The sequence below is a fragment of the Myodes glareolus genome, chromosome 16, assembly GCF_982192425.1.
Source record: "Myodes glareolus chromosome 16, mMyoGla1.1, whole genome shotgun sequence".
Classification (NCBI taxonomy): Eukaryota; Metazoa; Chordata; class Mammalia; order Rodentia; family Cricetidae; genus Myodes; species Myodes glareolus.
In genome coordinates, this window is record NC_142041.1 from 41,158,262 (window position 1) to 41,182,718 (window position 24,457).

At 47.1% G+C, this 24,457-nt stretch overlaps 1 protein-coding gene and 1 long non-coding RNA gene across 6 annotated transcripts in view; one reads left to right on the top strand and one right to left on the bottom strand.

Annotated features, from left to right (window-relative positions):
* Positions 1–1,031: 1,031 nt before the first annotated feature.
* Bach2 (BACH transcriptional regulator 2) overlaps positions 1,032–24,457 on the bottom strand; it is a 337,533-nt gene continuing 314,107 nt past the window's right edge. For all 5 annotated transcript variants that reach the window (XM_087897211.1, XM_087897212.1, XM_085677270.2 and 2 more), the window contains 3 exons: positions 21,308–22,879; positions 9,864–10,070; positions 1,032–7,204 (listed from right to left, as the gene is read on the bottom strand). In XM_087897211.1, coding sequence (XP_087753337.1) covers positions 6,725–7,204; positions 9,864–10,070; positions 21,308–22,879 — 2,259 coding nt within the window. In that variant the 3' untranslated portion in view covers positions 1,032–6,724. The remainder of the gene's footprint in view (positions 7,205–9,863; positions 10,071–21,307; positions 22,880–24,457) is intronic.
* LOC125390774 (uncharacterized) lies at positions 15,218–24,221 on the top strand. Its single transcript, XR_007228868.3, has 3 exons — positions 15,218–16,071; positions 19,487–19,751; positions 22,648–24,221. It is a non-coding gene; the product is annotated as an uncharacterized LOC125390774 (long non-coding RNA).

Sequence of the window (24,457 nt, forward strand, 5' to 3'; positions counted from 1 at the left end):
CCACGGAATACATCTTCCTAGTTTCTGTGTATTCCCTGACCACAGCCGTCAACCTCTGTCCTTGGTAAAACCATCACACATGCTATTTGTTTGCTCTTAGGCTCTCATTTACTCTCATTTAAATCAATGAGATGGCAGCTTCATTGTTATAATTTTAAAAAGGGTGGGTGATAAAGGTGGGTGAGAAAGAGATGCCATAGGACAGGGCTCACGTGGAAGGTTTATTGGAAAAGGAGAGAGAAGGGGACAGAGAAGAAGCAGAGACTGGTCCCTGGGGACAAAAATGGTAGGAGGGAGAGAGAGAGGGAGGGGTGGAGAGAGGGGGAGGGGGAGAGACAGGAGGTGGGCAAGGCCCACCTTTTAAAAGGGAACATAGAGAATGTGCACAGGAGGGGCTCTTAGTGGCTGCAGCTGAGGGTATCCTGTCAGGACCCCAAGGGCAGCCCAGTACAGATGCCTGAATACTAACACTATGTTCTCATCCTGTGATGCTGTTTCAGCCTGTGGAGTAACTGGGCCTGGGCATGTGTCACTACACCTGGCCTCTTTTTGGTCAACCCTCCTTGATGTAATTGTAGATTCACGCAGAGTTGTAAAAAATAGCGTTTATTACCCATGGCAACGTTTGCACAGCTACAGTGGGATGTCGAAAGTGGAAGTGGTTCTAACATCTGTTATCCAATTTCATGGGCAATGGGGATTTCTTAAAATTCATGTTCAAAACAGCATTATTAAATCCTTTTTTTTTTTTCTGAGTCAGGGTTTCTCTATGTATCTTTGTAGCCTGTCCTGGAACTCACTCTGTAGACCAGGCTGACCCTGAACTCACAGAAACGTGCCTGCCTCTGCCTCCTGAGTGCTGGGATTAAAGGCGTGCGCCACCACCACCTGGCATGTTACTAAATTCTTAAAATTTCTCATTTGATCAGTCAGGAAGCAGGGAAGGGTCCAAGCCACAGGGCAAGAAATGGCCTTTTGTGGAGAAAACTTGAGGTTTTCTACTCTGCAGAATGTAACGCAGGATCAGAGGCTTTTACAATGCAGAATGATATGTCTTTATTTCATCAGCAGAAATGGCGTCTAGACAAAATTCAGTTAACACTAGCAATTCAACTGAGTGATTTTTTTGCACAATAGTGTATTTACAACGAGTAAATGAAGTCTCAATTCATTAATCCATAGCAATGCTTTTCCCCAAAAAGGTAAAAATTCTTAGTTACAGAGAATAAGCATCATCAGCCATCTCAATATCTTTACAAGAAAAACCACAAGAAAAACCACAATCACTTAGGAAAAAATAAGGCCAAGCGTAAGAACTTGTACAATAAAATGATGCGTTGAATTAAGTTACATTAATCGCATAGAATCTGTGTAAAAAGTTATGTAGAAAAACACCTGATGTAACCTGTTACAGTCGTTGACCAGTTATGAGAGGTACGGAGGGTTATACAGGTAGATATGTGTGAAAACTGTCCGTATTGTTTGAGCTGGGGAGGAGGAGAGGAGGGGCTGCAGCCCCTTGCATACACTGAGAAGACCCTGTTTTGCATATGGCCTCTGGAGTTCGTAAGGCATATATCAGAGGTGCACTTGCATCAGACTGGTTCTGGAACAAATTCCCACAGGCCCTCCTGCCTTGAATGGCTCACCGTGTCTAATGAGTACCCGAAGCTCCCAAATGCATCTGCAATCTTCCTGATAAATTCATTACAAGTGCCAGGCTCTTGTGTCAGAGTGTGAATGGGCATCCCAGCATTGCCACAGCCAAAATACGTGGTTAGGACCCAAGGGGAGGCCAACTCTTTGCCCCCAGAGACATGTTTGGTAGAAGATTTAGCACCCATCTGTAGGAAAACCCATTTTTTTGTCCAAGTCCCTTTACTTTTTCCTGATATATATATATATATATGTTTGATTATTCCCACGGGAGCGTTTGGCACTGAGTGTGAGTCTACCTGAAACGAGTGGTCTTGATACACTTCCATGAACAGCCATTGTTTTATCTGAGGTCAATAAACTGGAATGAAAATGAAAGCCAAGAGTTTATCCATCGCTTGATAGAGAAATGCATACACCATGCCACAACATCAAACCAAAGCTATAAAAGTTGGCCTCTGCAACCAAGTGGGTATTCTTCACAAAATGGCAGCATCATTTCATATTACAATTAAAATGCACTAATAATTCACTTGTTATAAATATGATCTCCCAGGGTGGAGTGTAGGAAAATACTATACAATTACTTTGCAAGTAATGTTTTTGCACCATCAGTTGAATAATTTACCTTTGATCTGCTACGACAAGTCTCTTCAATGTACAAGTACTATTTGCACACACTATTTATGCACAAATATATCCTATGCTACAGCATCAGTCTTTGACACTTGGGTCATGAGATGGCTCGGGCAGTATTATACATTTTGAACACAAAATAACTCCATGCACAGACTTCCTTTATGAATACCAACCCTACAAGGCATTTGCAGACTGACTCGCCAGAAATGAAATCTGCAACAAAATCCTCAAGTAAATACGAACTCATGATACAACAAAGAGCTTTATTCTTTCAAAATAATCCTTTACTTTAGTCTGCTCTGTGTGTGTGTGTGTGTGTGTGTGTGTGTGTGTGTGTGCACATGTGCGTACGCGGTGGGGGTGTTGAGGAGGGAGAGAGAGAGAGAGAGAGATCTGAGGAGAAACCTTGATTCTTGCTCTCGACTAGATCTGAGAGTCCCCCTCCACTGTAGGCAACAGCGGAGCAGTTTGGAGTCAAGAATCAATCAACAGCTCCTGGTTTAAGTGGGCCACCAGAAATATGCAATCAAGGACAGACTTGAAGCTTTACAGATTGACTCATTTGGGAGGACTCTGTGATTCCATTGGCTGCAGAGCAGCCCCTGGGGCAAGACTGGGCAATTTCTGAAAAGGTTCACACTTTCACACCTTTGTATGCTTCATCTTTTCTTCTTTAGTGGCAAATCATAAGCTATTAGAACACAAGTGTAGGCTTCAGCCAGTCCTCCACGCAGGTCCTGCGTGTGCCCTGGAGCTCCTTCCAGGAGAAGAGGCAGTGAGCACACTAGTTACTAGCCATCTTAAACCTTCGTTGGGAAAGTAATGCAAGGATTACATCCAAAATTATAGTGCATGTTAAGAAGCAGCATACCTTGAGAGAGACAGTAAATAAATTACTTGTATGACATAAAAATAATGTTTTTCTACTGCAGCATCACCCCTGACGCCTGAGTCATTGTTAGGGAACCTGGGAGAGAAGTAGCAGGATGGCCTTAGCAACTTCGCCAACTTTTAAAAAAGTTTTTTATAACTGCTTTGTTCCAGAATCAGGAAGTAAATCATGACGTTTTGACTTTATTCAAGGCACCCCCAGATAACGCAGAGAAACAAACACACACGGCAAAGCACACACCTGCCTACAGCCTGGGCAACCTGACCGTGGCTGTTCAGAGACACAGGGGGACAAAGGCTGCTCCAAGGGAGGGCTGCGTCTGGGAAGGATTCTGTCAGTCTTAGCATCACCTGTGCCAGCCCTGGACCTTCACATTCACACCCCAGCCTCTGGGAAACCCAGCCAGGCTCTCACTGTGACCCTCCTATACAGCCTGTGACTGGAGTCATCTTCAAAAGAAAAGACCTTCAAGCATGCAACTACATGTCCCCTTAATATGCAAACACTCTCCTCTGTTCTTGTCCCTTCTCTTTTCTATTGAGGGAATGAGATTGACTGAGGGATGCCAGCGAAGGACAGATTGGGGATTTCTGAATTCTACTTGAAGAATTTAGATTCTGGTCCCCAGTGAGCCTTCTCTTTAAATCTACCCAGGCACTATTTTGATAAGCAATGGTTTGGAACAGTAATGGACAGATACGTCCCATGAGCAATTACACACAGTCAGCTGCCATTCCTGGTGGGTACCGAATGAGATCACTTGTTAAAAATACCAAAGTAATAGCCATTTTTAGAGTAAGTTTTAAAAACTAGTTCCCTTGGCAGAGATTGGGTGGAAGAAGGGGGGGGGATGGAGAAACTGAGAGAAGGAAGAAGAGAGCTGGGTTAGGGCGGAGAGAAACGAGGAGACCCGGCCCCCAGCCCCCACCCTAGAAATGGCCACCACATAGGGATGAGCTACTGGTGACAGAAACTTGGGGATAAACTCTGGAATGTGGCACAGGAGCTGGGACAGCACAAGACAAGCTGAGAGGCTGCTCTGCGCTGCTGACGGCCCGAGCAGAAAACAAGCCTTTGCGTTTCTTTAGAAGAGGTCACTTCAAAAGGCAGAGAGTTAAGAGAAAAAAAAAATACTGTCTGCTGACTCCTGCGTGGTCACAGGCAGCTGTGGGCATCACGTGATTCACATTAGGTTAAATGCTAGCTTTACCAGCTTTTCACGAAGGCCGGCCTCCTGGTGAAGTAGGGAACCATTGGATGAGACCAAGAAAAGCCAACAGTGTAATGAGGATGGCAGTTCCAGCCCAGCTTTATCAAAATCCGCACACACGCATGCACGCACACACACACACACACACACACACACACGCACACGCACACTCGAAACTCAGAGGCAGGTTTTAAAAATGGACCTATTTTAAAAGAAGTCATTTCCCCCTTAAATTCTACTGCATGAACCAACAACTTCTGGCATTCGTACATATTTAAAACATTTAGCACTACTACTGGCACAGAAAGGAGCTAAAAATACTAGAACATATGTTGCTAGGGTTTTACCTTTGCCTACTAGCCATACACTAACTTCCCCTTTCGCATGCAGCTTTAATACTGTCCGCAAACAATGGTACAGACGAGGAAACAAAGCCAACCAACTGTCTATCCCCCACGACCCTCTACCCTATCCCAACATCCGTTTTCTGGACAACTTCGCACAGCTGGAGCGGTCTCCAGGTTACCGAGCGAGAGAAGAAAGAGACCACTGAGAGGAGGGAGCTGACGCCTCCTTGGGGCACATATTCCGTAAACATGGCTTGGGCCAGGATACCTTAGTGCCAAGGAAGCTGCTCTCTGGGTTTGCAAGCCAACTAGTTTTTAGCAAGGGAAGCAGACTGTTATCTGGGAAGGAAATGGTGTGTGCGGAGGGGAGGGTTTTGGGGGTGGGCAGAGGGTTCCTAGGGGTATCTGTTCAATGCCTTGAATGAAGCGGACTTTCAGACAAGGGGCGGGGTATGTGTGGGGGAGACAGAACCCTCAGGGTACAGGGAGCATTTGAAGAACAAAAGGGAAAGGGCACATTAGCCTCTGCCCGTGTGAATCTCAGGCTTGATGCTGCCATGTTCTTTCCTACTCTCACTGAGCTCAGTTAACTCAGCGGGCCAAGGCTATGATTGAGATACCCTCACGCCTGGGCAGGAAAGCTGGGAGGCTGGCTGGTTAGCTGTGCCCCTCAGAGAAGCGGACATTTCTGAGCACACGCGCATGTGGAGGCCAGAATGAAATGCCGACATGAACGGGATTCCTCCCTGGGTAAGGAAGCGGGTCTCCCTTGGCTTTCTCGTCACCTCTGCCTGTGTGTTCTCCCATGCCACAGGATCCTGTTCTTTTGATATCAGTCCCGTGAGCCATCCACATTCTCTCCCCACGTAGGAACCGAACATCCAGTGTCAGTGCTGATTTCTCTGCACTTCAGCTTTTACTTAGGGAAGGTGGGGAGTAAGTGAGCTAGAAAAATAGTCAAGCAGATTGTTGTCTACACATCCTTGGATGGGTTCATTATTTGGCAAGATTGTTTTTTTTTTCCTACATAATTATCACCTGAGAGCTTTTTAAATTAGCTAAAATGTTTTACTTTTTAACTAAAAGCAAAGAATATACAATATACTTGAGTTAGACTGAAGTTACAACTTCATTTAAGAAAATAGGTTTGACTCAAAACTCAGTGCAAGTGGCGAAGTTGGCCATTGCTGTACAGTATCTGTAACAACAAGGGAGAACACAAGGAGAAAAAAAAAAAAAACAGACCCACGATGCTCACGTGACACCATTCGGTGGTGCCAGAACCAAACCCACAAAAGTAAAAGGTCTGAGATTAAACCTTGAGAAAAAGCTTCCAACATTGAATTTTGTCTGTAAATAAGTACAGATTGAAACTGAACTGCGAAGCAAGAAAAATGACTGTGTTGACAGTTACAAAACCAGTTCTGGCATCAGAGACAAAAGAGGAATGTTGGAACCTGTTTTTGTAAATGATAAACGAAGTTTCCAGTTTTAGGATGAGAAAATTGAGGCATGCAGGACTTTTGCATATGGATATATATTTCATATATATTATATATAATATGTACAGTATAGCTATAAAACTTTGATGTGTATAGAAGCTGTCTTCAATGAAAAAAATTGAACATTCAGAAGAAATTCCTGAGATAGGGTTTGTGACATGGGCCACTGAGAAAAAAAATCCGTGGTTGGGTCCTAGAGGTGTAGTCATCCCTGTGATGTCTGCAATGAACCCACAGACAGACAGTGTCCGCACTGCTGTCTTCCTTGCCGGGGCAAGGGGTAGCACCATTGTGAAGGTAACCGGCACTCCTGCTTACGGAGAGGAGGGAATACTTCGGAACAGTATTGCTAAGACTGCTGTAGTGTGCACCAGATTCGCTCTTGGTCCTTCGAGACACAGATGAACAGCGCCACTGGCTGGCAGAGGAACGCCTGACCGGAGAGGTGTGAGGACTCAGACAGAGCTGACCGTACCGGCTAGGCGTAATCTTTCCTGGGCTGTTCGTCTGTTGTACACTTCTCAGTCATTTCCTGGCAGAAGTCCACGGTCACGGACTGGCTCCTGGCTTCTAGAGGAGGTCCTCTTTCCGAGAAGGTCCCAGGGTCAGTGCCTTCCAATCTCCTCCCAGAGGTACAATTCTCAGAGGTGTTGCTGGGCACCCAGGGGAGCCCAGGCGCAGCTGCCCCTGGCTCCAGGCAGCAGGGTACGTTTCCTCCTACCGCACACTGGGAGGGTGCAAGGCTCTGCTCGACCCCCAAAGGAGGGGGGTTAACACTGGCTCCGGGGAGATCCATGGGTACGAGGACAGGGCAGTATCGGTGCAGGGCCTGGATCTGCTCTGGGCTCTGGATGTCTCGGCAGACCTCCTGTGACAGGCAGGAGAAGTTGTCCAGAAGCTCCCCCATGCACGCTTTCAGCTGATTCCTTTCTGACAACAGCTTCTCTTTCTCACACACCTGGGAGGAAGAAATGAGAAGGCCTGATCAAGCCTGCACAAGAGGACACAAAGTCTCATTTTGGAGGGTTCTCAAACCTTTGTTTTGGCATCCTATATTGTAACCTAGCTTCAGATTGACGAGTCTAGAATCTCGGACACATTGTCCAGGACTGTGGCTTTTGCACACTTCTGCCACACGCCACAGCTGAGCGGCTAGCTGCCTTACCACTTGGGCACTGACACTCACACCTCCCCAGTGTGGTGTCCCTCCCTCTGTGGCCCAGGAAGCTACAGGCCCAGTCACCACCAACAGTAAAGCTGTAGGGAGTCCAGAGTGACATTCTGCTCTCCTGGAGTTTGGAGTTTCGTAGGGAACTCTTGGTTCCAAATCTTACAGTTGAAAAATCTTCCCCTAATGTGTTAGGTTACTATTTTTGTGGGGTAAAAGTCAACTAACTGTTTGATATTTTGAAAAAGATAGAAAAAACCCAACAAAACAAAAGAGAAAAAAAAACAAAAATCAAACCAAACAAACAAAAAAAAGGCAGCGATGGCCAGGGGTCAAGGAAGGGAGGGAGAGATGGTGGCGCACCGTGGGTTTTAGGCCCGTGAATCTACTCCATACACTACGGCACTGACAGCACCCTGTGCAAACCCATATAGTGCACAATAGTGGGTGTGAACTCTGAAGTAAAGCAGGGTGTTAGATGAACATGGTATGTGAACGTAGGCTCGTCCTTTACAACAGACGTTCTGCTCTTGTCGGGAGTGTCCAGAGTCAGGGACATTTGGGAACTCCAGATACTCCACTCAGTTTTGCTAGGAGTCTAAAACTACTATGAAGAAGAAAGTCTATTTACAGAAAAACAAGCAAGCAAACAAGACTGCTTATCAGCAATGGTAGACCTGACCAGCAGACTCCCCAGCTTCTATGGCACAGCACACTGGAGACAGTACAACCTCTGTAGGACACTGGGAACCATGCTCTGAAGCCTGAGCAGGGATCATCCCTGGGCACTGGATGGGGCGGCGGGGACAGAAATGTGGAGTCTGTGCTCTAATATATTGGCCCAAGGTTCTAAGATGTTTCTCCTATTAAACAAAAATCCACATATGCGCCTGATTTCTTACACTTGTTGTCCCCTGAGAGGTGAGTTTAGCCCCAAAGAGGAGACAAATTCAAGTTTTACCATCAATATTTGTGTGAGGAAGTGTGGAGAGGGTTCATGATACTCACACGTTATAGTGATCTATCTATCTATCTATCTATCTATCTATCTATCTATCTATCTATCTATGTATCTATGTATGTATGGATGGATCTATGTATCTATCAGTATATATATCACTATAGAAATGGGGTGTCCGTAGTCGTGTGGGGAGAGTGGTAGCCAGCCCTCTGCAAGTCTTGCGGGCAAGCTGAGGCAAGGATGGGAGGAGACGTGAAGGGGAGGGAGAGAGGAGCAGGTCCCTGACACAGGAACTGTGCAAGGCCTGATATGAATGCAATCTGGCAGGCAGCGTGGGTATGTGTGCTAGAGAGAGATTTATATGGGGAAAGGACACCTGCTAAAATATTTATAAATTTATCTAGAAAACATGTTTTAAAAATGAAAAATAAACAGATGTACAAGTGCAGCTTGAGAGAAATACATTATGTGCATCTGCAAACTAGGGAGTTGAGCATGTGGGAGACATCGGGGGGAGCAGGAATTGAGAGCAGGGCCTGTCGGGAACTGTGCCGCGGCAGACCAGGTTGGCCGGTCTCAAGTCATCCCCGCCACTGAGACACAAGCGAGTGGGTCCAGCGAGCTGGCCTCCTCTCCACTGAACCCGGGGGTCTAAAAACGAGGGCCAGTGTATTCTGGGAAAGGAGTCTCGGGCCCTTGTGTTGCAACCCCTTGGTCTAGGCACTACCTCCTGTGGACCTGCCTACTCATTTTAAATTTGTTCTGGACACTTTGTGGGAGAAGAAAATAAGGGGGCACAAGTGACATGGTTTTGGCTTTCCTCAGAAAAGGAAGAATAGCCTAGGCTAAAACCAGGGAACCTTGGGGGTATGTGCCTATCCGACCAAAGCCCGGGAGACAGAGGCCTGTGTTTAAAGCCAGCCTGGTCTACACAGGAATATCCTCTTGTAAGAAACCAAAGTCGAAGCCAAAGACCCTACTATGAATCTCTAAGACACACAAATGTACAGACGTGTGTGGATGGACATGTGGAACTCTTGTTCAGCACTGAGACAAGAGGTTTTTTTTTTTTTTTTAAATCAACTTGATACAAGCTAGTGTAATCTGGGACGAGGGAATGTCAATTGAGGAACTGCCTCCATCAGACTGGCCTGTAGGCAAGTCTATGGGGGCCATTTTATTGATTAATGATTGATGTAGGAGGGCCTAGCCCACTGTGCATGGTACCAGGCCTCGGCTGGTGATCCTGGGATGTATACGAAGAAAGTTGGGCAAGCCACAGAGGGCAAGCCAGCGAGAATGGCTTGCTCTGTGCCTTCGGCATCGGTTCATGCCTCCAGTTCTTGCTCTGACTTCCCCTCACAACACACTGTGATTGGGATGAACATGCCATAATACTGTTCCTATCTCGACAGGGTAACCTGTCCCTCCACTTCTCCAGTCTCGGTCACTTCCGGGGGCTGACGACCTGCTCGCCCGCCGACTCACCAGCTTTCGTATCTCACACTCTAAATTCTGAATGCAGTCCAGTTTCCTCTTGCGACAGCGCTGGGCGGCAATGCGGTTCTTGCTGCGCCTCCGGATGTCGTGAATGAACTCCAACTGTTCTGAGGTCAGCTTGTGCATCTTAATCATCATCTGGAAGTCGTTCCTGGGAAGATCTGTGATCTGATCTACAGGAAAAGGAAGTTTAACCTGGAACCAAGAACACAGAGTGGGGTTAGAGCAGCTGGAGCGAGACGCCACAGAATGGTAAAACTCCTTTAAAATACTGTGTGTGTGTGTGTGTGTGTGTGTGTGTGTGTGTGTGTGTGTGTGTTGGTATGTGCACACACGTGCAGGTGCCCACTGAGGTGAGGCCATGAGGTCACAAGAGGGTGTAAGACAGTTGTGAGATGCCTACTGTGGGTGCTGGGAACCAAACTTGGGTCCTTTGCAAGAGCGGTACACATTTTTCAACTGCTGAGTCATCTGTCCAGCCCCAGTGAAATCTCACCTGTTGGCTTGCTTGTTTTTCCATTCTGTTTTTAATATTATGCGCATGGGTGTTTTGCATGCATGCACCTCTTTGCACCATGTGCACAGTGCCTGTGGATGCCAGAAAATGGCGTTGGCTCCCGTGGGGTGGGAACTATAGAGGGTTGTGAGACACCATGTGGGGGCTGGGAGTTGAAGCTGAGTCCTCTGGAAGAGCAACCAGTGCTCTAAACTGCAGAGCCACCTCTCCAGTCCCCAAATCTTTTTAAAAAGATGACCAAATCGTATGGAAACCACTGAAAGCAAGTAGTGATTCATAATCTCTTGTGTCAAATATAGTGAGATGAAATATTTGTATAATTAAACAATACAAACACACACAAGAAAGTCAGGTGTGGTGGTGTATAACTCTAATCCTGACACTCAGGAGGAGGACAAGGAGGAGGAGGACTGAGTTTGACCATAGCAAACGCTACATAGTAAGTTTGAAGCCAGTCTGGGATACAAAGTGAGAATATGTCTCAACACACACACACACACACACACACACACACACACACACACACACACACAATCAAAAAAGGACAATGCAAAAGAAACAGACACAAATTATAATGTTATCGTTCCTGAGGAAACTGTTAATTTTAGGGAGACTACGGCTTATCAACACTTTCTTCTACAAGTTCCACAAACGAGCTCAACAAAGTGACCCATGTAAAGTTGTCCTCTAAGGATGGATGCAAAGACTTGAAAGATAGGCCAGTACACCTTGAAGACACGAAACATACGCAACAGTCAGCGAGAGTCTTTGTTTACACACACAAAACACAAGGAGATAGCCCGGATAGGAGCTGTCCGAAATGGGCTTTACTACTCACAGAGAACGAGAATTCAAGGAGGTGACATCACTCCTGTGAACCTCAATTTCCTCATGTGCAAAACAAGGTATGCTTTCTAGGTCTGTGTTACGGTAGGCACTTAGAATATTTATTTAAAAAAATGGCCACCACACCTTACATTTCCTCATATAGCATAATGTTGCTATTCCTCTGCCAAGATGCACAAGCCTTCCTTCTGATAGGTCATCTCAGCGGATGGCATTATGTGTTCTTGAGGCTGTGCCTTGAAGGACATTGAGACTTGGACTCAGTCCCACTGCACTGGCTGCTCCGTAGGGCAGACCTGGTGCGTCCAGCTCACTGCCGTTGTCCTGCCAGTTACCTGAATGGACCCCCTGGGAAACTCATTCACTGCTTATTACATTTTATTCATTTATTTTGAACTCAGTTTTCTTTTCTCACTGTATGGTTTCTGGGAGTCAGACTCGGCAGGCACCCTGACATGATGAACCATCTTGCCAGCCCGGAAGTGGATCCTGAAAGCTAGTGAGATACTCAGATGACTGTAGCCCCAGCCAACACCCGACTTCAAGCCCAACAGAGACCTGCCGCTGCCGCTGGAAATGCTCAGATGAGCCGGCTGAGTTCCTCACACTCAGGAACTGCGAGAGAAGCTAAGTGACCTACTGCTGCTGTAAGCCAGTAAGATTTGGGGTTGTTTATCACGTGGAAATGCTTAATTTATCACCAAGACTCCTACTTTCAAGTCCTTGACAAGTTAAGGCAAACACTTTCTAGAGAGAGAATGATGGGCTGGAGAGATGGCTCAGTAGTTAAGAGCACCGGCTGTTTTTCCAGAGGACCCAGGTTTGATTCTCAGGACCCACTTGGTAGCTCACAACCATCTGTAGCTCCAGTTCCAGGGGATCCAATGTCCTTTCCTCCTCTGACCTCTGTGGGCACCAGGCACTCACGTAGGCAGACAGACAGACATACACACAAGCAAAACAATCATAAAGTAAAATAAGTAAGAAACCCCAAAACAATAAGGAGAGAATGACATGTCCTTGGAGGTGTCTTCTCTGTGTTGTTAAATTTTTGGTATGTATTATTTCTTAAGAATAGCAACTACAGAGGCCTGCCATAGTGACACATGTCTGTAAACCCAGAAGTAGAGGCATGAAAATTAGGAATTCAAGGCTATCCATAACTAAAAGCTGAGTTTGGGACCAGCCTGGGCTAAAGCAATCGATTCATGCCTAATGCAGAAGGTGAGACACAAACCCAGGTTCCCCATCCCTAGAGCCTCATCAGGACCACAGGGTTTGGGGCTCAGGTCTGCAACATCTAAGAGTTTATTCCTGCCCTTGCTGAGGTGGCGCTGACGGTTTGGGGGCTTCCTCAATCATTTATGTTTCTGCAGCTCCTGGAAAACTGCAATCTCAGTAATCCCAGGAGGTGGAGGCTGGAGGACCAGGACCGCAAGGGCATCCTTGTCTGCACGTGGAGTTAGAGGCCAGCCTGGGCCACTACACCAGCTCAGGTTACTTTTTGTCTTCAAGACAGGCTTCCTCTGTAGCCTGTTCTGGAACTCGCTCTTGTAGACCAGGCTGGGCTCAAACACACAGAGATCCACCTGCCTCTGCCTCCTGAGTGCTGGGATTAAAGGCGTGCGCCACCACCACCTGGTTCAGGTTACTTTTTCTTACATTCAAATTTTGCTTTTGACTGGGCCAGCAGGTGGCACTATAAGCCTAAATGTTATGAGTTAGGCTAACTAACACTATCTGTCAGGAAGGCTAATTTAGCATAGTGGGTCACACCTCTCAGCAGTTGAGAGGTAGAGGCTGAAGCAGGAGGATCTTTGTGAATTTGGGAAAACCCAAACCAACACTTACCCCTGTCAAAAACAAAATAAAACAAAACAAAACAAAACAAAACAAACAACCCCCCCAACCCCAAACCCCCCCAAACCAAAATTGACAGCAGTCATATTAAATGAAGTAAAAATAAAACAAAACAGGTGAATTTAATTCCAAAAACATGTTATTTATCCCCATACTAAAATATTTACAACCTGCAGTTTATATAAGTTGCTAATGAAAAAATATACTGATAAAAATTTTAAATCCAAAGCACATTTATTTGTTCTATTAAATCACAATTCAGATGAGCCCTCATAAGAGGCGTGCGCAGGGGCAGCCATTAACCTCATACAGCTCTCAGGAAAAAGAGTCCCTAGAAAAAGCATAATGGGACTGGGTTTCTTCGCTCAAAATATTCTAGCGAAGAAAGCAGCCTTATTTGTTAGTCTTCAGACAGTGCAGTGTTGAATCTGGGATCTCTAAGAGGCCAAGGACGTGGCTCTTCTAGCTTAAACCCAGGAATACAATTGTGTCACACAGACACGCGGCCCAGCAGTCCTGGCCTTTGTGCCCAGGTGATCACCACGCACAAAGGCAAGCAAAGCCCATTAAAGAATCATTTGCCTTTCTTGTGCTCGGGGGAACATGCTTTTTTGGGTTACTTCCTAGCTGTGAGCTTATTCCATGTGGCATTTGTGGAAGGCTCCCAGAGGATGCTCTGATTTGAACCTCACATGGTGAATGTGAGTCCCATGACACCTGCAAAACTTCAGCCCAAGAACAGGAAACTATAGGGGAATAATTACATCACTGTGGTCCCAGCCCTGCTCTGAATGCCAAACACAAGCAGTCAGGACAAACAGTTCCTTTTCAGGGGCTCGGAAAGGCCTTTGTTTGTGGGGCTGTGTTTCTATAAGGCTGATACTGATAGGGAAGACTGGCAATTTCCCTTCTGATAACTGTAAAGAGATACTCAGATCCTAGATGGTTCCTCAACAGCACAGAGGTCAACTATTAGAGGCACTGAATTTGGGCATCACAGAGGCCGTGTGCACTCTTAGGGCTCATGGGACTCCTACTTCCGCTGACAGCTGAGTCACCCTACTTCAGTTCCAGATCACATTGACTTATTTTCCAAAAGAAAACATGCCAACAGTGCAAATCACAAGGAGAGTCAAAAGGGCTTCCACACCAAACACTGTTGTATTTAAAATGATCTAGACAGCAAACACAACACAGGTAGATAGGATGGAGGGTTGGCAGGAGAAAGGGAAAAATCAACAAAGGCAGTGTCAAAGTCCTGGCAGCGAATGCAAACCCCACAGAAAATTTCATCAGGGCTTTTGCAATCCAGCTGCTCTTTAAAGTGGGTCAGGGGGCGAAGGAAAGAGTCAACCTCAGGCTTTCTTTCCTACCAGGGGAGAGGGAACCTCATTATTTTGGTGGGTTTGTGTTTTTAGATTTGCTAGCCATACGGAAAGGAAGAACTTACAGGGACTATAGGTGGGAGCACCTGCTGTGCTCCCCAAGGGGCAGAGAGGATTTATCACATCCCCTTTGTGTTCCTAAGCCAATGGGCACGCCTGGAGATGAGGAGCAGCCCCAGGCCTTCGACTAGGAGAGTTCTCACAGGCTTTTGTGAACGCACATGTTCCCCCGCCCAGGGCTGGACGCCGGGTATTGTGGCAGGGCCTTGCACACTTGAAAAGCACAGAGAAGGCCAAAGAGGCTTCTCTTTCCTCCAGAAGCTTAATACAGCAGCCCACGCAGAAAGCTCGTAGGGCTTGCTGTTTGAGTCACTGCTCCTGCACAACACATCCTTCCAGACTGCACTTCTCATCAGAGGTGTTTACTCTCTGGGTCCCCAGAGATAGCACAGAACAGACAACAGGACGCAAAGAAACATTCTGCGGGCTCTCACTCAGCGGACTCTGGGTTGGGAGACTGCGTAGCAGACGGGCCTGCGGGTTTGCCGGTGACGCTTCTCTTTAGCTGTCAACTAATTACTTTGGTTCTCAGTTAAGGCTCAGAGATTCAGGAATAGCCACTGAGTCAGCAGACCAAGGGCCAAAGAGGGCACCACAGGCCAGGGCTGTGGTTTGCACAGTACGTTCCTGTTGGTTGTACCCAATCTTGTACCAAAGTGCTGACTCTTCTCAAACCTCTGGAACTCACAGGGAGTGCAGGATTAGAGGTCATTTTCCAGGATGGGACTTATACTGCCCAACAAAACATGCCCAAGGGAGGTTAGACTTTGTGGGAGTCCCAGCTCTTTAGCAGTCTGTGAAATGGTTCCTGCAGCGTAACCAGGGACCTCTGATCTAGAGACAGCAAAGGGCAGAGGACCTGCTGAAGGATGCATGAAACCTAAACCTGCCTTCTCAGCACATCTGCATGGCCAGATAGAAAGCCTGGACCAGGGAGGTTGGACAAGCTGCAGGCAGACCTGGGAGGCCGTGTTTCCTTTTCATCCATCAGAAAACTACTTGCTAACAACTGCCCACATCCTGGGGCTTAAGTTACCCTTCCCATCTCCATTAAAAATATAATCAAAAACACCTCTTCCTATGCAGAATTCAATTATGAGACAAAAGAAGAAAAGTTCCCACTCTGAAACAATGCCTATCTTGTCTTGATGGATTTCTCTGCAATGTTCGCTCTGTACAGTTTTCACGGAACTGGGAATGCGACCCTCTATCGTGCTTCACCAAGTCTATGAACACACATTCTACTGGCCTGCTGCGTTCAGTTTGCTGGCTAAAGGATATTGGAGGAGGATGGTGGAGAAACAGAAGAATGAACCGTGAAGCTTTCCTGCTTTCCTTATTGGCTCTTACAGGATATGAGTTGAAGCCATAGGCACACAGTGCCGGACTGAGCAGGCACCTTAGAGGCCATGATAATATATGGGCTCTCCAAGACCAAGAGATGACTCCTGCATCACCCTTCTACTCCGTGTTTCCAGACACCAGGGATGCACTCAGACTACAAAGACTACTAGCGCCGTGGTCCCAGGTAACTCAGTCTCTCTGTCCTGAATCTCTTGAGGTTCTGTGAGCCCGAGATAATACTTGTCTCATTGGAACGGCTGCGAAGAATAACACGAGATAACAGACAGAGAAAGGAATTGCTTTGTGGGTGAGCTAAGACCCATCTTTCCTTGTTATATGGTTTCCAGGCATGTAACATGAGGAATTCCAAACACTGAGAATGTTCTAGACAACATAAAATTACCGTTTTGACTATGAACACAGCTGACCTCTAGGCTGCCATTCAAAGTCTTCTTTTTATTAAGAAGATCAATCACAGACGCTTGGCAGAAATGAACCACCGGGATGACTGTAAAAATCTTACACAGAAAGTTATCAAGTTAACTGGGAAGGAGGGGCTCATCGGGGGCAGGAAGGGATGAGAGAGAATAAGTGGGATTAAAAATGACCAAAATAAGCTGGGTATGGTGGGATAAACCTTTAAACTTGGGAGACAGAGGCAGGTCTCTGTGAGTTAGAGGCAGTCTGGTCTATAGACTAAATTCTAGGACAGTTGGAGCTACATAGAGAGACCCTGTCTCAAAAAGAAAAAAAGAAAGGAAGGAAGGAAGAAAGATATAGACAAGTATATATGTCTATGAAATTGTCAAAGAATAATAGAATAACGGTTTTAAAATTATCAAAGAAAGAAAGAAATGAAAATAAACAGAATATCCAACTCAGTAATTCGGTGAGAAGAATTAGACACGGCTTTTCTGTACTATTTCAATGGTGGCTCCCCTCCCTCAACACATCCCTCCCTTTTCATTTTGTTTTGTTTAATACAGGGCCTCGTAGTTCAGGCTGGCCTCAAACTTGTGACCCTCCTGCCTCCACCTCCTAAATGCTGGGATTACAAGGCATTTGCCACTATGCCCAGCTACTATCATATGCTTTTTTTTCCTCTCCAAATGAAGCATGTCAGTAAACCAAGCCCAGCTAAGCAGGACCTTTGGATATGGAAATAAACCATCTTCCCGGTGTTTCATCACTAAAACCACAATCACTTAGAAAGGCTTCGGGAACTTACCAGGGCACTGACACTTGGAAGAGGGCTGTGCCTTTTGTACAGCTTTCAAAACCTAAAGCAGACTGGTAAACATAGGGAGATGCCATGTGCTATCCATTAGATGGGCACACAGAGAAGAATAAGTGTTGGCAGAGAGAGGAGAAACTGGATGCCTCCTAGCCTGATTGGAAGGTGGTGGTGAAAAAAAAATGTACAGTTGCCGTGGAAACGGCTGTGTAGTTCCTCAAAAGACCACAGAGAGAGTCATCACATTATCCAACAATTCCACTTAGAGACAGGTAACAAAGGGACTGGAAGCCTGTCTACAAAAACCTGGCATGCAAATGCTCACAGCACCATTCCAAAAAATATACCCAGGAAGCAGAACCAACCAAAACTCCCTCAAGCAATGATGGATCAATAAAATGTGGTATGGCCTAACAAAATGTATCAGCAATTAGAAGGGTGGAGCTCTGATATATAACACACCAGGTGTGTGGGTCTATCTACGGAAGAGACAAACTTTGAAAATGCTATCTATCCTAAGTGAAGAAAGCCAAATACCATTTATACAGGACAGGGGTGGACTGGTGGTCATCTGGGGTGGAGGGAAAGGAGCCATGAGGAAGACCTGCTACTGGGGGACTGTATTATTCCTGGGTGGAGAAACTGTGCTAGGACACAAACTGGGGATGGCTGCAGAACACTGCGAAAATACTAAAACCACTGAGATTTTCATTCTACTAGGGTGAATTTTATGGTATGGAAATTGTATTTTATTTAAAAATCTAAGATTTATGTGCATAGGTATTTTGCCTACATGTATGTCTGGTCAGTGCACCATGAATATGCAGTACCTGCAGAGGCCAGAGCTACAGAAGAAGGCTGTGAGCCGCCATGTGGGTGGGCACTGGGAATTGAACCTGGGTCCTCTGAAAGAGCAGTCAGTACTTGTAACTGCTGAGTCAACTCTCCAACCCAATAACTGATGCTTTTTCAAAGCTAGGGAAGGGTGAAAAAGGATGGGAAAAGCTCTGTGCTTTATGCCCTAGGAGAGTTATTTAACACAGTGATAGATTTTACAGAAAGTAAGGCAGGTTAATGTTTTTCTTTTGGTCCAGCATTTTGGCTCAGAAGATGGAGAGATGCTGCAGGGCTATCTACGCAGGTGGCCCGTTGAGAAAGGAGCCCCAGGTTTTATTTCAGACTCGCTTGTGTCTTGTGGTTCACTTGGAAGAAAACACCCAAACCCTATCTAAAAGCAATCTGGGCAGAATCCAAGATAGATACTATTGTATTTTATGGATCAGTTCAAGAAAACAAGTTAAAGCTCATGGGAATGCGGTGTATTTGGGGGCAGAACTTCTACCCATGCCAAGTCACTCCTGAAGTAAGTCACTAACTCCCAGGGGGGCCATCATGCCGACGGCCTGGGTGGTTCTGGGAAATAACTTCCTCCACTGGGGAAAAACCTCAGCTTTGCTTGCATCCTCCTGCCCAGCACAAGCTACCGAGAGGGTTGGCGTGTGACTCATGAAACGGCAGGGAGTTTTGGCAAACATGTCCTTCACTGCTTATGAATGCTTAACAGGTTTGTTTTGAAAAGTAAAAATAAAAATTAAATGCAAGGGTATTTTAAGGGGAGACTCGTTCCGTCTGTGGCTGCTTCATGGGTTGAATGATTTCTCCCCCTGTGTCATGGTTTTCAGTTCTATGGTGGACACTGACGTGGTCCAACAGAGAAGAAAAAGTGTTCTATGGATGGCATTGGCTATCTGCTTTGTTTTTTGTTTTTGTTTTCCTCTGAGATAGAGTTTCACTGTGTAATCCTGGCTATCCTGGAACTCACGTTGTAGACAAGTCTGGCCTTGGACTCACAGAGATCCACTGGCCTTTGCTTCCAGAATATTGGGATTAAAGACATGCGCCACCACTACCCAGCTGGCATATGTTGGGTATCTGAAACTGATAGTTCCTAAGAAACACGACTTCCTGGGCTAAGTGTAGGGTCTTCAAAAGACAACAAAGGCTCAGAAGCATCTGTCCTCACTCTGCCAGTTGTTGGGAAGATCAGCTGTGGGATGGAAGTGACTCCGTGACGAGCTTTCTTCACGAAGCACACTTGAAACAGTTCCGGGGCAAAAAGCAAACCTCACAAAAGCTGTCAGAGGAAAGAAGGCAAAAGGAGAGAACACAACCGACTCTTGGTTTTCGGAAGCCTCACTCTTCTTAAGGTTAGGAACAGGGCTGCATGTCATGCATTGACGGTAACCCTAGCCCAAACTCCACGGGAGAAGATACGGACAGAAAGGCCGCCCATTCAGAGTGTCTTTATAATTTCTATTGTTTAAATCATTTTCAGTGGTTTTCTGTCTTTCTCTATTTCTGCCAGACACTAACAGGAAAGCTGGGACCAGGCAGGTTAGCAAAGAAGAGGAAGTGAAGCCAGGGTGTGTCTGCAGCTAGCTCTAGGCAGCTTTGGAGTCCATCTTCAAAACACGCCTGAAGTTAGAGCTCCTGTCACGTGCTTTCTGCCCGGCGGCTCTGCAGATGCTGAATCAACCACACGCCGCTCCGCACCTCACCTCACCTCTCACACATTCCTGCTGTCTGGCAGAGCTAACCTCTGCTGAACAAGAAACGCTGCCGAAAAGCAGGTAAGTACTGAGCACACTGGCCTCACTGGCAGCTCCCTCCCTTCCTGTCCTTCCTCTCTCTTTCCTTCTTTCTTTCATTTTTTTCCCCCCAGGGACTGAATCCAAGACCAGGCCAAGGCAGGCAAGCACCCTGCCACGGAGTCACAGCCCCAACCCACACGTCTTTCTGTGTTCTTCAGACACAGGGGCAAGACCTGTCACTGGGTTTGCTCACTTCTGCTGCCGAGACAGGTGTGAGCCACAGCGGCAGTCTCTGGGTGGTTCTCTGTCAATCAGCAAGGCAGTGCAGTAGATACCAGGTCACGACCTAGACATGCTTAGATCTGTCTAGGCAACATTCAAATTACTAGGGAACTGGGGACCTCTGGGACACCCACTCTTCTTTCTCATAGTTATGTGAGTCTTGCTTATGATGTAGCCAGGACTGTCCCCACTCCTGCTCCCAGAGACAGTGACCCACAGATGAAGTCTTTATATGCTTTTTATCGACAAAGCCCAATGCTTTCAGGCTGGACAGAGACACTATCTACTAAATGAATGTCTTCTTTCAGGAAGCGAGCCCTGACACAGCTGTGCGTGTTGACGAGGGTACTTCGGCAGGGATCCCGTGTCTAGGATGGATGATAAGGCTTCTGTCATAAGCGCTGTGATAGAGACAGAGCCACCCTGTGTCTTGTTGACAAGGAATACTTATAAAGTGCAGGGAGAGCACCGGTTTGGCAGGCTCTATTCAGCTCCAGTTCATCACGTTGAAGGAGCTTATACACTGCCCTTCGTAATGAAGGGGTGAAGAGCAAACCTGAGGGCATCCTTCCAAAGTAGGTAGAAGATAGGGGAGGAGAAAGGGGGGAGGCTGAAAGCACCCCCCCAACACACTTACATGTGCTGCATTCAGTTTGCCTCTGCTCACTGAGCCCTGGAATCCAGGTTAGACATAGAGAGCTTTCTAAGATCGAAGGGAGCAATTTGGAATCACCCTGCGCCATTGTGCTTCCAAGGAAGGAAGGGACAGTCCACTTCCTGCTACCAGACCATTGACTGTCACCTTTAAACTTGACATGTGTGCTGGTGGGACTTACGTCAACCTGACACGCAAATTAGTTATGTGGAAGGAGGGAATCTTAATTGAGAAAATGCCTTCGTAAGATCTGGGTGTAAGGCATTTTCTTAATTAGTTACTGATGAGGGAGGGCCCAGCCCATTGTGGGTAGGGTCATCCCTGGGTTGGTGGTCCTCGGTTCTATAAGAAAGCAGGCTGAGAGCGCCTTGGGGAGGAGTGAGCCGGTAAGACCCTCCGTGGCCTCTGCATCAGCTCCTGCCTCCAGGATCCTGCCCTGTCCTGGTCTCCTTTGATGATGAACAATGATATGGAAATGTAAGCCAAATAAACCCTTTCCTCCCCAACTTGTGTTTTGGTCATGGTGTTCCATCACAGTAATAGCAACCCTAACCAAGACAACACATACGAACAGTCTGAGAATGATGCTTGAGAGGAACAATTCAGGTCAAGGACCGAGACAGCAGGTCAAACGTTTGAACTCAGGTGGATTCCCTACCTCCTGGCCCCTGTCCTGCACAGGACACGACTCACTGTCTGCTTCTGAGAATGATCCAGATTCGTCACTGGAATTGGTTCCGTAAGACTGCTCACATTTAATTTGGGGTCGGACTTGGTTGTACATTCCATCTCCCATCAGGCCCGGTTCCTGATGTTCTGTGGCAAGGAATCTGGCTCCCTGGGAACAGGGTGAGGAGGAGAACTCACAGAGAGGGAGGCTGCAGGGGGAGCCCCCGCTCCCATCCTCTGCATAGGAATAGGAGGAGCAGGAGCTGGAGGTCCTGGTTCTGGTCTCTAGTGGAGGTGAGCGAGGACAGACTTTGATTGGCACCGGGCAGCTGGTGTTGGGCCGTATCCTGCCTGGCAAGTGGTCAGCCATCAGTCCACTGTGGGAATAGGCCTGTGAGCTGGGGAGGGACTGGCCAGTCCCTACCCATAGACTTTTTGGCACCGGCTCGGAGAGGTCTTTGTCCAAATTGCTCACCCCAGAATACGAATGCACTGGAGTGCTCACTTGGTCACACGTGCTCGAGGAGAAGATGACACTCCTCCGGTCCAGCTCTCCCTCCTGTTTACAGAGAACCTCCGGCCCTGGCCCCCTGAGTGGCGACCCCATCGTGAAGTTGGACACATCCTTCTGGCCCACGTGGGGCTGTCCGTAATTCCCTGTGAAAGGGGTATAGTCAGTTTTAAGGTCACCCTGAGAGATCCCCTTGTTAAAAGGGCACGCCGAACTCCTGACAAAGTGCTGCTGAGATGTACCGGGCAGGCCAGACGACTCCACACCTTTTGCTATACTGAACAGAGACCGTAGACAGGACGGTGAGGCCACACTCCTGGATCTGTCCAGGCAGGTGGCTCCGGTAGGGGTATTGGGGGTAGGGGTAGGGCTGGGCTGTTTCCGGTCCATCTCAACATCCCCCGGTCTGTCTTTGATGTCAGTTTCATCTCCAGACAGGCAGAGTGTGACGCTCTCCTCCTCGGTCTCTTCACTGGGTGGCTCACTCTTAATCTGTCCCCTGGAGAGCCCCGCTTTGAGGCTATTGCCGGAGCTGTCTTCATTGAATGTGTTTGCAAACCCTGAGGTACTGTGTGAGGACGCACTGTAGACATTCTTGGTACATGCAAGCTGGTACTTCTTGTATCTAGGGTACTGTGTCAACGCATCCTTTTCTGAGTTTTCCTTGGTGTCTGTGGGTACCTCAGACTCAGGGAGCAAGGCTTCCTTCTCTGCTACTGGGATGGCAGCGGCCTCAAAGCTGATGGGGTCGGTGGGGCAAGCCATCTTCGCGGTCTCTGAGTCCATCGTCTCTTCCTCCTCCTCCTCTTCTCCTGCAGAGTTCCCATGGTCCTCTTGGGGGCGCTGGCACGCGCTGTCCTTCCGGCACACAAACAGGCCATCCTCGCTGTTCAGGAGCTGTGTCTGCAGGAAGCTGAAGCAGGAGTCCTCCAGATTGTGCATGCGCAGGAACTCGGCACAGCGGATGACCTCGCGGATGTTCTCTCTGCTGAGTAACAGCTTGGCAGTGTAGGCAAACTGGAGCAGTGGCCCAAAGCCCCTGGCCGTGACCTGCAAAACAAACAGGGAAATCGCCAGCGTTACCATCAGCACGGCTATTGTCCTGGATTTCTCAACCAAAGCAAGATAACCAGACAGTGCTAATGCCCTGGAATAAAAACCGCAAAGGAGCAGTTAATCTCGTCCTGGGTCAGCAATGCTTCTGCGTCCAATAATTAGTGCCTGTCCCGTGCCTGCCACCTCTGTACTTCACGGCACGAGCAGAACAGAGTCACCAGGGTCAAGTGGCGAAGTAAGATGACAAAGGGCTCACTGTTTACACTGATGAAATGTCCTGGTGAAAACGCACAGAACAATGGGAAGCCTATTCATTTCTGTCCCCGTCAGTCCTGTCGAGAGCCAGTGTACACAAGAGGGGGAGCTGTGACTCTTCTTGAAGCCAAGGAAAGCATTAACATTGTCTTGTCAACCACAAAAATGGCAGGGTGGCCCTGTCAAAACCGCAGTCTATGGAGTTTTAAAAACAGTTTCTCCTTACAATGTTAAGAGAAACAGGGAAAATCCCTCCTCTCCACAGTTTCTACTTGGGATAGTTCTCCTCCTCCTGCTTCTTCTTCTTTTTTTTTCTTCTCAAGACAGGGTCTCACTATGTACATCTGGGTGTCCTGGAACTCACCAATCTAGACCAGAGAGTCCTCAAATTCACAGAGATCTGCCTGCCTCTATCTCTCAAGTGCTAGGATTAAAGATGTTCACCACTATGCCCAGCCCTACTTTGGGATTTTTTCCTTCCTTCCTTCTTTTCTTTTTGATTCATTTACTTATTATATATACAGTGTTCTGCCTGTATGTATGCCTGAGTGCCAGAAGAAGGCACCAGATCTCATTATAATGGCTGTGAGCTGCCACGTGGCTGCCGGGAATTGAACTCGGGACCTCTGGAAGAATAGCCAGTGCTCTTAATCTCTGAGCCATCTCTCCAGCTCCCCTACTTGGAATTTTCAATCATTATGTCATACCTGATCTTATAAAAAAACAAAACAAAACAAAACAAAAAAACAACCCAAAGATGATGACAACTGTCAAGAAGAAATTAACTCCTGGTTCAGAAAGAGTTAGGGTATTATATAGATCTACACAACCTGGCTGTCATTTCAATGGTTGTAGCCTCCAAGCAGCAAAGGACAATGGCTATCCCTTCCCTAATTATTGGCAGCAGTGTTGCTATGAAGCTGTCTAAAATCTCCTGTGGCTATGCCTAATGCATTTGCTGTGTCTCCAGTGTATTTTACAGATCGAAGACGTGGTACTTATACATAGCCTCTACAGACACATATATGTACAGGCACACACACAATGACTTAGACAATTAAAAATATGTTGCTTGTGGTAACTGATTTTTTTTTTAAAGATAGAAGCATCTAAATGCAGGGGGTTGCGGTAGGCTTCCTTACCCTGCATATACTATGTGGTATCCTGTAGATCCTTACTGACCCTGCCGCTGACCCAGGGGAGAGGCAGACAGAGCTACAGAGCGTGTGAACACATTAAACAGAGCAGCCGTCATGGGTGCTTGCTGAAGCTACAGTGGTCACAGGTTTCAGGGGGCGGGGGGAACAACGACACCGA